This window comes from Montipora foliosa, unplaced genomic scaffold, assembly GCF_036669935.1.
Source record: "Montipora foliosa isolate CH-2021 unplaced genomic scaffold, ASM3666993v2 scaffold_449, whole genome shotgun sequence".
NCBI lineage: Eukaryota > Metazoa > Cnidaria > Anthozoa > Scleractinia > Acroporidae > Montipora > Montipora foliosa.
The window spans coordinates 317501-330000 of NW_027179755.1; the positions used below are offsets into that span (position 1 = coordinate 317501).

Genomic DNA, 12500 nt, shown 5'->3' on the forward strand with positions numbered 1-12500 from the left:
ACCACTGATGGGTTGACTTCGTTGCTTGAGCCTCGGGCTGCCATGCAGGAGGTCTTAAGTTCAACCTGCCTGGACCACTCAGGGTATTAAAAATACTTTAAAGTACTGCTTTTATCATGATTACATCATTCTGCAAAATGATTAGACTTCAAGATCTGATCTTATAGGGACTATTTAACAATTACATATGTAGACCCATAGCCCTTGTGGGCTACGGGTCAATAGCCCATGAGGCGAAGCCGAATGGGCTATTGACCCGTGGCCCCTTAATTTGGGAATAAAACAAAAGATAGTGTCATGCTTTTCGCTACTCGAGTCCTCTTGTAGCGCAGCCAATCAAAATGCACGATTTACATTAGTCCACTAGTTGGGCGATAAAAACTGTTAGTAGGCCCCATCTCACAAGCACTGTTTATAAACTTGAACAAGGTAATTATGTACATGTGCCTCTCATGCTACATACATGTACATACCATGAATCAGGACAATTCAGCAACCCATATTCTAGAAGAATTATTATTCTCAAGATCTTTTGTTCCAAAGTTTTCTTGGGCATTTCTGCATGCAGAGCTCGGTGACAATTTGCACAATTATACTTACTAGTAAGATTCCATTTGCATTTCATTTTTTTTAATATCCAGGACATTTTCAAGAGCACCACCTCTGTTTTGTGATGACTATTGATTATCACCTTGGATTTATGAGTCATGCTGGGATGACTAATTCTAAAATATAAAGCTTAGTTCAATAATAAATTAAGCTACTTTTAATCTTGAGCAAAATCTCTGGTATCGTTCTACCCAACTTGATTACCTCTGCTATATTTGGGTGGAGAACTTGTAAACAGTAATTAATAAATAAAGTTGTTGTTGAAGATGAATGAAAAGCAGGGGAGAACCAACTACCTTAATTTTATAATGACTTTTTCATATTTTACAGAAAATGACCATAAATAATATGTGACCTATAGATCCTGAAACATTTGGGATCAGTTATTTCAACAAAGTTTAATAGCCAAGTTCTATTGTTCACGGCCAATCAAAGTACTCAAGGGACGTTCATTGGGTAATAACTTCATGCTCGTTCACATATATAGCAAAAAAATAAATAAATAAATAAACCATGGTTAACTATTGTTCTGAAGACATTGTTTTTTCCATTACGATGATACAGGCTAGCATGATGTTCTTGTCACTCACTGTCAAAAACAGTGTCAATTGAAAAAGCAAGAGCTGAATAAAAAGAAGCATTTATCAGGGTTTATGCTGGATTTTGTCTATAACATTCCAGGAGTATTCAAGTAGTTTTCCAGAACCTGAAATTGAGTTTTCAAGGAGTGTTTGTAAGAAGATTTCTATGCCATACATCGTGTTTCAGTGTTTTCTTCGCTGAAAAAGCCTACCTTGATATTCTTTCCCACATTCTGCAAGTCAAGTGCACACACTGGCATTTAATCTTTCTCCAATACTCAAATTTGCGCTCCATTTTGAAATGATTCTAGCTTTCTAGCATAATGCAATCTCAACCCTGTGCAAGTTAACCATTGTTTAACTAAAAGTAGCCTCTTTAAAATAATCATTATTTCTAACTTTTTTTTTCTCACAATGATGTGGGTCACAGCTGAAAAGTTACTGTGAATTTTATTGGTTTGGAGGTCTCTTCAGTTGTCAGTTTTTCTGATGAGATTCCGCAAATATTTGTACATGTAATAATTATTTTATAATTATTTTTATAGCGTTGCTTATGATAAAAGTAACTTCACACTTGTAATCATATGCATGAATTAATGACTTTTTTTTTGTTGACTCGAAACACAGCCCAGTGGAGAGACTTGATGACTGCCTACACCCTTGTATCTTCAGGTTGTCTCCTGTTCAATTCCTCTGGAAGAACACAGCTTGTCGCAATTGCCAGCACACTTCCAATGGATAACAAGGTGAAGGCAAAATGCACATTTAGGGGAAAGCCAAGCTTGAGGCCCTCACTTATGGACCATGCAAAAATGCTTCCAACAACCACTGGTGACACGCCCTAAAAGTAAAAATACATGTAGCAATTAAGACAAATAACCCACAGCCACTTGCCCAGACAGACTCATGGCAAACAATCCAGTTACTGGTAACAGGTGTTAAAACTACATAATTGTAAATGTTACAAGCTATAAACTCTCTAATGATTCTTTGTCAGTTTCTGCTTCACATCATTGACAACATTGAATTTAGGGAAGCGGCATGACTATTCCGGGGGTGGTTGGGGTGAGTGGTGATTAAGTGGGGGTTAGGGTTAAATCATCCCCCCTCCCCGGAATAGTGATGCCGTAGGGAAGTGTCTGTACAAAGTACAGTACTTCCAACATTGGATCCAGGTTCTAAAGATGAGCCTACAAGGCTACAGCTATGAAACATAACTATTTGCCTGCTAATCATGTACCTTTATGTGTAAATTCCTCAGCCATACGGAAAAATCATTCAGTGTAAATTAACCTATGTGATGGTTTTTTAATGCACATTTCATGAAGGTAAGTGCAATTCAACCAAATTAAACAAGTAAAAGACCAACAGTGTGGGTGTTTGGCACATGCCTAACCCTAATTGTAAATTGCAATCAACTATAACAAGTTATTAATGTGGCACCTTTAAGTGTTTCTGAGGAGTTTTTCTGGTTTTGATTTGCAAGTGTTTGAAAATCTGATAAAAGTCACCCCTCACATGGTTCTCCAGTTCCATAAGCAATCATTTGGTATGTGCTTGTCGTCTTGAGCAGACACCCAGATAGGTCACCAAATTTGCAAAACACTGCAATAAATTGCATTATTTACCAATTCTCCAGCTTGCGGGTTTCTTTGGCAGATCCATTACACCACATATTAACCCTTTCACCCCTAAAACCGGCCTAAACCAGCCATACTTAGCATTTTATTCTGTCTACCGCCAGAGTATTTTACTCTGTCTAATGCCAGATGATTTTACTCGTCAATGGGGAACCTCCAGGAGTTAAATTTGTCCAAAATGTCCCTTAAGAGTGACTATTATAAGCTTCTTCAGTGGATCCAGGTTCGTCATACACTGGGGCCATATTACAATAATGAATGTACAGTTGAACTTCGATTATCCAGACTTGTTGGGACTAGACAAAATAGTCCGGATAATTGAGAATATGAGTATTAGTGAGGAACAAAATATACTGATCAACTTAAGAAAGCGACATTTAATTGTGAAACAAACATTTACAAATCATTTGGAAAACAATAGGGTCTACGTCTTCACTATCAGATGTGAATACCTGTACACATGTCAGCAAACTTAATGTTGATCATTAATTTTAATTTTCCTTGTTCTTGCCGATATCAGATATCTGCTGCTTTTTCTCCTTTCTCTTGAGTCGCAAAATTATAGACTGTTTTACCTTTTATCGAAAGAATGGATTGCTTTTTGACGCTGTAGTTCTAAAAAGAATTATGGCTGCGGATCTTGATCATGACTAATAAAATAATATTCATAACAAAATTGGGACCAGAGAAAAAGTCCGGATAATTGAGCTTTGACTGTACATCAGGCAACCATCTATTATCCCATCCTGGTAACCTTGGCTAGTAACTTTTGTACTATCTGAGCATAAACTAGCTTGTTTCTCACATAAAAAACCTAATTCTTTAATTTTTCACCACTGACAAACAAAAAATGAATGAACCCAGTTTACATGGGATACATGCCATCACCGAAATGCAATGGTTCAATAATTATTATTAAATTCTCAACCTCGGATAATGCATTTCGCGTGCTCTGATTGGTTCACTCAATCTCGGTTATCAGCTCATATACCTTGGTTTGACCTTATATGGTAAATGGTTGCGTTAAGCGTTGCTAAACTAAAAAGGTTTTCGCCGGAATGCGAAATTACTCTTTGAATAAAGCCAAAAAGGGGAAAAAAAACTTTTTTTGTGGAAAGTTTGGATCAATTCCGACGTTTAGAAGTACGCGAAAAGGCAAGAAATGTTTTTGTGATGAGCCTGCGTCTGTCTGACAACAAGGTATTACACAACATCGCATATCAGTTCTCATCAAGTTTTTGTCGATTTCGCTCGGATTTGCTCGCTTTTTCCGCTCGTATTTCGTACTTCCAAACTTTTGGAGTTGAAGGAATTTAATAAAACAATTATTCCATTCGCGCCTGTTGCATATGAGACTGGTTATTCAGGCGCAAAGTTTAATAATACGCAAGAAATAATATTATTGGAAACCGTTATTTGAAGTAAATTTTAGTAAGAATTCCACTAAAACAATTAGATTATTTGCTATCGATTTCTATGAGGTGATAAAAATCTCATAAAAATCTCATAAAAATCTCGAGCTGATAATCTAATTGCTTATTATATTTATTATTATTTGCACGTGTCTCGACAGTCCCTGGGTTTTCTTTCCCTGGCTTATATGACTAGTCATGTGGACATGCAAGACACTAGTCTTCTTCAAAGGAAACTCATTTAGAATGTTCTAACCTGCATGGAAGCTGTGGAAAAGTTTCCAGGCTGGGAATAAGACTGGAAAAATTTTACCAATTGCTTTGCCTTGTGTTTCCACACCAATATTTCACACTAACCTGTTGTAGTAGGTGTGTATGAATCGTAAGGACAGTATGGTTACTCCTATGAAAGTATTTGCTAATTGAAAGACCTGTTGGGGAGAGAATTTGAAGAATGCAATTCAGTACACAATGTTGATGACTTTGAGCATAAACTATCAACTCCGCTAGAGACCACAGAATTAAAATTGAATGCAGCACAAAACAGCAGTAAGATCCTACCAAAGTTTGAAACTACAGAGGAAAAAAAAATGCAGATGCAGAAGGAAAGTCGCAGGAATTACACTGTAGCACTCATCAGGCAAGTTTGTGCATCACAGTGTAGCTATATATCTCGATTTCCTGTTTGTGTGAAGCATTACCCATGGGGTTGTCCTAAAAGCCGGAATCCGGAATCTGGAATCACAGCTCATTGTTTTACCAATACAGAGAGTAAAAACTATAAAACATTCATAAAAGCTAACCTTAGGCCTAAAAACGTTTGTTTAGGCCTAATTAGGCCTAAAGTTAGCTTTTTTGAATGTTTTATAGTTTTTACTCTCTGTATTGGTAAAACAATGACCTGTGATTCCAGATTCCGGCTTTTAGGACAACCCTTACCCATGTTCAGGCTGAACTTGTAATGCAATAATTATTATTTTTCTGTAGGAAGCAGCTTAAGATCCTTGTTGCAAAGATAGGAAATTAACATTGAGATCTTGTGCACTAAACTGATTTGTCATTCGCCTCTATCAGCCGACATGTCGAACAACACCATGTCAGGCTGCTATGATATTTGGCAGAATACAACTACAGGTACAGTTTCTGTCATGTTCTCTTATAATAGTCAAAAGACCTCTTTTCGCGTAGTATTTGGTGAAAAAAAAAAAACAAGCGACTTTTAATTTGTAACACTTAATATGCTGATTGGATTTCGTATGCCTGAACTTTATTCAATATCATAGAGTAAAACCCTTACCCTTATTGCACCAAGTCTTCTCTCAAACTGCAAAGAATCTCAAGCAAATGTAATAGAGATAATTAGATCTACATGTACCCACTAAACTGAAGTACTTGTAGTATGTAGAATGATTAATGAGGAATGCTCTCATTAAGAGAGCATGAGCACATGATTGCATGGAGAGTCTAATCCCAGGCTGTCATTTTGGTCAGCTGTCTCACAGCTAAATAATTGCTATTAAAGCAGCCATTCTGTGGGAAAATTTATGCAGCTTTGAGAGTTTCAATATAACAATTTATATTATAATAATTGTTATTTATTCTCAATTAAAAACGAGATAAAATAGGACAACATTACCATGTTTTTTTTTTCATGAAAACTAATGAGCATGTCCGTGACCATTCTTTTGCATGGTTGCTGACACTATTAAATGGCATTTGGCAACTTTGATATATTATTTTACCAAGAACATACAGTAATTAAGTTCTGTTTTTGTGTATTTTATGCACTCCAGACAACAAATTGTCTCCTCACTGTCTAATTTAACTACAGCTGTAGGTTGAAAAGTACTTAATGGGGACATAGTTTTTCAGTGAGTGATTTATATATATGGGTATGGGGACATTAACAGGAGGTGTTTATATCTTTGTGACAACTTTAAAATTATAAAAATAATACTGCTACATGAATTTTTACCTTGGGATAGAGTACCATCTGAAGAACAAGAAGTGGAGCCCCAACACAAACCAAGGATGTGCCTATTTGGTTAGTGGAAAAGCCAAGTCCACCTAAAATGAGATTTCAGGTAAGAATGCAACTATTTTTACAAGAATGTTATTGAAAAAAGTTTGAATGTAAAAAACATGGCTGCATGTACCATAGAATTAGTTAGTTGACTTTGTTTTGATACAAACCTCACAATAGAAACTCGTTAGCATTTAACAACAACATGATTTACAAAATAATCGAGGTTGTCCCTGTTTCAAACGCCAGGCAACCAAACCCATGACTTTGGTTGCCCTGATAAATCCTTGGTTACCCATTAGGAAAGTCCCTATGTACGATTAAATGCAATAATTGTACTTGTCCCTTTAATTTGCTTTCTCTTTCTTCTCCTTTCTGTGGAGGAGACTGAACTCCAATCAAAAAATGCCACATTTTAACTCTGTGAAAGAGAGTACTCCTAATTGAAGACAAAAAATTAAAGTCGAAATATACACTGTGGGCCGGCCGTAAAGAACGCGAGGACAAAACATTTGTACCTTAATTTTACACGCCTTGTTGCAATCACATGGCAAGTGATCTTGAATGTTGTGGACCTGTGGTTTTTCAGAAAAGTCTGGGTTCAAGTTTTGGTATATTTTCAAACTGGCGTCTTTGATCTCCATTTTTTGCAATCTGACAATGTTTTTTATAGGCTACAGTTGTTCAGTTGGGGAGGTGCGGTGGCCTCATGGTTAGAGTGTTTGACCCCAGATCGAGTGGTCCATGTTCGGGTCCTGGCTGGGGACATTGTGTTGTGTTCTTGGGAAAGGCACTTTACTCTCACGGTGCCTCTCTCCACCCATGTGTATAAATGGGTACTGGCGAAAATGCTGGGAGTAAACCCTGCGATGGACTAGCATCCCATCCAGGGGGGAGAAGAAATACTCCTAGTCGCTTCATGCTAATGAAACCGGAGATAAGTGCCGGCCTGATGGGCCTTCTGGCTCATAAGCAGAGACTTAAAATACAGCAAAACACCTGTAGGAAATTGCTCAGCTGCAGCAAATTGATTATAATTATTAACTTCACACTACTAAAACCCACAAGTATGCTGTGAGACTGCTGCATATGATTATTAATTGATTACCGGTAATTAATTTTCTAATATTGACTAGGTTGTCCACTATTTTCTTTGGGCAACCAGGCTTTTTATTTTACCAAAAACTGGTTGCCCGGTAAACTTTCTGGTCATCTCAGATGAGCGGACCATCGCTAATTTTGAGCACTGTTTACATAAGAAAGGCAACAAGGTTTGCATCAAAGGGGTCTGGCAAATCTGCGAGCCAGTGAGCCATGCGAATTTCGAATTTACATGTAAGTCTGAGCACCCATTTCAAATAGCACTGATAAACAGTTATTACAGTGTAGGTCTAAGCACCCATTTTAAAACGGTGAGCTTTCAATAACTGCGTGACTCGCATGTTGACTCGCATGGCTCGCCATGTTGGCTCTCATGACTCGCAGCCATGGCTCGCGTGACTCGCAGTCATGGCTCGCATGACTTGCAGCCATGGCTAGCATGACTCGCATGGCTCGCTGGCTTGCACATTATTACAACTCACATCAAAGCAAGGTCAACTCAAGCCACACTTTTATTCAAAGGCCTGGTAAATGATTGAGCACAGAACTGTAAAATGGTCTATTGCTGCTAGTTGTCAGTTCAAAATTTAAAAGATAAGTCACTGTCCGCTTACCAAGATGAGGTGGAGTGGCAGCCCATAGTGAAAACAGCTCATCAAATCCAATTACTTTAAAGGATAAGATACAGTATGCAGCAATGGAAACAAGAACGTTTCGGTTTCTAAAAATTGGATTGAGACATCACAACGTCACAGTCAGAATAATTCTTGACAATAATAATAATTATAATAATAATAATAATAATAATAATAATAACAATAACAATAACAATAACAATAACAATAACAATAACAATAACAATAACAATAACAATAACAATAATAATAATAATAATAATAATAATAATAATAATAACTTGTTGAATTTGCCAGCTACCAAATGGGGATGGCCCTTAATTTTTTTTTTAGACAACTGTCGTTTGATGTAGTCTTTTTGTGCATTATAAAACCAACAAAAAGAATGTGAAAAGAAAGGAAGTTAGATCATCAGCTTTCACATTGAAATGAGATGAAGCATGCATTGTAGTAACAAGTGATTCTTTCTTTCTGTCACCCATGCTGAAGACCACCTTGAAGACAACATAACAGTAAAAATTATAGTAGTGTTGGAATATGTCCTTGCTAAAATAGTTGTGGCACCAGCCACAAGTTTTCTAATGAGGCTTAATTAATTAAGTTAAAAAAAAGAAGTCAATGGTAAGACTCAAAAGAGCCTCAGGGTATTTGCCACCTTTTAAAACCCACTGTCAGTGACGATATTCGCTATTGTCTTAAAACTCCCCCATGGCTTTAGTCATGGCTCACCTGAGTAAAACAGCCAGTTTGCTTCTCCTAAAAGCTTTACAGCACCGCCAAGTGTTGCAACAACAACTACTACTTCTTTGACAATTTCTGGCAGCTTTACTGCCAGCATCATCACCAACGATAATCACTTGCTCTTCATTAACAACAACGCTTTCAATTTCTGTACAACTTCTCTCAGTCTCTGGTATTTCACACTTAATATTGAAATCCTCTTGATTATCTGAATAACCTGTGCTCTTCATTGGTAACAATTCATTTGGTTCACTTTCTGACGTTAGACTTCTACTGTATGGAAAAAAAGAGGAACACACATTACATTTATTTAAAAATAAGCTTTCCTTCACAAAGAAATAGCTGGAAATTCTAAAGGGAATTGTTCTATTTGCAGTTTATATTTAACATGACTGTAAATTTAATACTTGCATTAATTTTTCTCCAGAAAACCCTCTTAAGCAGCAATGGATACTCGCTGGACCTTGAAACTTGGTCAATTTAAATTTAATTGAAAAAAAAAACCCTCTTAAGAATATCCTGGAGAACTTGTTTTTACGTAGTTAGGTGGGTTGCAATATTTAAATCTTTCACCTTTTTCTTGGGGAGACATTTCTTTCTCTACCTGCTTTTCAACGTTTGGCCTCAAAGATACTGTACATGTAACTTCTAGCATCCCCCTTTAATACCCTCAAACTAATTAACCTTGAACATCAACATATTTTTACCAGTATCTTATTAACACAGCTGAAAAGGCTTATTATTGGTCACCTATTGCTACCTGATGAAATAAATTTAATATCCATTCTGCAATATCATTAATTTTGACATCATACATAATGATTATATACACTTTAGAAACAAGGTTTCATCTTTAGGGAAATGCAACTTTTAAATGTAGATTGCTTGAAATAATACTGTATCAGAGCAAGATCAACAAAGATGAGCTGGTTTTGGCTTTAATTCATTCACCCCTGCCCAATCACTCTGGCCTGAACCGTAAGGGTCTCCCTCTACCGCTTCTAGGGGTGTGGAGGATATAAAAGGTAAAGTAAAGGTAAAGTCACTTTATTTAACATTGGTAGTTCCTTCAGCTACGAGGCTGGTATCAATGGAAGCTGATGGTGCGCCCTTTACCCCCCTCCCTCTGCCAGTGCTCCGTTTTACGGGTATTTAAAGCTATAGCTACACGGATCAGAGGAAAGTCAACACAGATGTTGAAGTCACCGAGGATCGAACCAGGGACCTCTCGCTCTGAAAGCCGTGCACTAGCCATCTGAGCCACGACTGCTCCTTTGCAGAGAGATTCTATAATTATATAGATTCTATGTTTCATGACGACTGCAAAACGGATGTTTTTGTTGCTTTGGTTTACAGACCTTGGTATATGACATTAAAAATGAATGAATACAGTACATGTACTGTATGTCCTAACCCAGTTTTTAGTTATGTACCTTTTGTCTAGGGTTTCTTCAAGGAAACAGTAGCTCAATACAATCGAAATAAGCAGCAAAGCACAGTTAAATAAGCATGGAAGTAAGAAAGGAAACTTGTCAAAAATGAAACCTAACAAAAAAGCAAAACAAAATTAAGGATTGGGTAAGGTGCAGCACAACATTTTTGTGCAATTAATGAATACAGTAGAATCCATCATGATGGCTTCTTTTGGTCAGGTCATTTACATGAATTATATAATTCATGCCTTGTAACTTGTTAATCCCAAATACAGCCTAAAGTGGGAGAAACTGAAAGTAGTTTTTTTTTGTTTCTGCAGCTGTAAAAATGTCCTTACAGCTACAGAAGGGAGTGACCATTACCATGCAGTAATACAATACAATATATATGTACATGTAATGTTATTCCCACAATCATGACGAAGACAAAATACTGTAACAAACCTTTTCGGAAAATATTGGGGTACTTTTCTGTAGGTTGTGCTAAGTAACCTGAGGATGGAGAATATAAAAAAAATACTAATAATACTGGTTTTCACTAGCGACTCAGGCACAAGCATACTGTAAGCTCTCATGTTACCACGAAAACAGCATCAACGCAAGCATAAACACATTAGTGCAAAGCATCAAATTTCCCTGTACACTGTAGTGTCTGGGCAAAGAATTGTTTTAAAATAGCTTAATTTACTTGTGGAATATTGACTACTTACTTACTTATTTCCTTCTTATATGGTTTAATGATAATTATTTTGACAAATATTTTGCTCATTGCTGAAATTTTTAATCCCATTTCTCAGCCTGCCACAGTGCTTAAAAATTCATCTCAACAATAATACAAGCACAGAGTCAGCCAAACCATAGAACAAGATGTTAATTTATTTATCTGATGCCTAATGACTAGGGCCTGAAATAATTAATATAAACCAAAATATGAAAAATATAGTCATGGCTATTATCCATGCAGCTCCGCGGCTTATCCTACTGTACATGTACCTCCAATGGCTGGGCCAAGCATAAGCCCAGAATTCCATGCTGTTAGTAACACTGACATACCTATGGCCTTAACATATTTTAAACAAACCATTAGAGATCGCTTATGGGCATTTTCCTTGCATTCACCCTACATTTTTGGGTTTAAATTTATCCCACAAGAATGCTTGGAACTACCAAGGTGGTCCATTTTGACCAGTCTGACTGGACTAGTCCAACTGAATTTTGAACTTTCCATTTGACCACATTGCCTTTTTCATTGTCTCAAGCTTAAGAGGTATAGTCACGATGTTTTTAAATTAGTCAAACTAAAAGATGTCTTTGCACCAATGAAGACAAAAATATAGTTTGGTTGCCAATAACCAATGAAGTTATTCAGTGTTGTTTGCAGCCAAGAATGGAGAGGATAGAAATGAATTGAAACTTGAAATCAGGAAATTGTTATTCATGTGAGGTAAAGAACTAATTTGGATTCTCACCCAGTTTTGACGTAAGAATAGCATGAGATTGAGGACAATGTGCGAGCCAGTGAATCATGCGAGTCAACATGTGAGTCAACAATCAAGTCACACAGTGATGCTGTAGTTTGGTTGGCAATTTAAACCATTAAAGTTATACAGTGTTGCTGCGGCCAAGAATGGAGAGGATGCAAATGGATTGAAACTTAATTGAAAAAACTGGTTAATTTGGGTGCTTAGACTTAAAATACTGTTTATCAGCGCTATTTGAAATGGGTGCTTAAACTTACATGCAAGAGTCGTGTGACTCGCTAGCTCACAGATTGTCCAACCCCATAGCATGACAAGGTTTGTACTCTTTTATTAATTAAGCTCTTCAAATTCCATGACTTTCAATGACTTTTTCCATGACTTTCTCTAGCTTTCCTACGATCTTATTAAAATTTAGATGTCATGTAAGAAAATTTTCAGAACTGTCCTTATTGTAGGATATTATTTTCCTGACAAAACTTGATCAGTTCAAATAAATTAACGACCTCTGTCCACCAAACTTCTGATTGTTTGATAGAAATTCGTCTTTATTATTTTCATTTTATCCCTCTTTGACAACTGCAATGATTAATCTACCATTTATAATATATTATAACTTTCCATGACTGCCCATAAAATTCCATGACTTTCCAGGCCTGGAAAATGAAATTTTTAAATTCCATGACTTTCCAGATTTTCCATAACCTGCATGAACCCTGCATGACAGTGCTCCGTGAGAACAGGCTCATACAACGCTCTCTGATTGGCTTAACAGTTACGTTAAACTTAATACAATACTTGACAATACTATTAATTGACAATACTATTGGGCTACACATCGAATTTC

The 12500-nt window shown here is 36.7% G+C and overlaps 2 protein-coding genes across 2 annotated transcripts in view; one reads left to right on the forward strand and one right to left on the reverse strand.

Moving 5' to 3' along the window:
* Window positions 1–12500, forward strand: part of LOC137989270 (nitric oxide synthase 3-like) — a 212883-nt gene that overhangs the window by 53696 nt on the left and 146687 nt on the right. The gene's annotated exons all lie outside the window — the stretch shown is intronic.
* The window catches only part of LOC137989271 (uncharacterized), a 16856-nt gene continuing 4633 nt past the window's right edge, over window positions 278–12500 (reverse strand). The window contains exons 5-14 of the mRNA XM_068835107.1: window positions 11169–11235; window positions 10620–10667; window positions 10176–10287; window positions 8731–9015; window positions 7981–8087; window positions 6218–6309; window positions 5540–5566; window positions 4600–4673; window positions 2819–2840; window positions 278–2031 (exon numbers count right to left, since the gene is read on the reverse strand). Of these exons, the coding sequence (XP_068691208.1) occupies window positions 1843–2031; window positions 2819–2840; window positions 4600–4673; window positions 5540–5566; window positions 6218–6309; window positions 7981–8087; window positions 8731–9015; window positions 10176–10287; window positions 10620–10667; window positions 11169–11235 (1023 nt within the window). The 3' untranslated portion in view covers window positions 278–1842. The remainder of the gene's footprint in view (window positions 2032–2818; window positions 2841–4599; window positions 4674–5539; window positions 5567–6217; window positions 6310–7980; window positions 8088–8730; window positions 9016–10175; window positions 10288–10619; window positions 10668–11168; window positions 11236–12500) is intronic.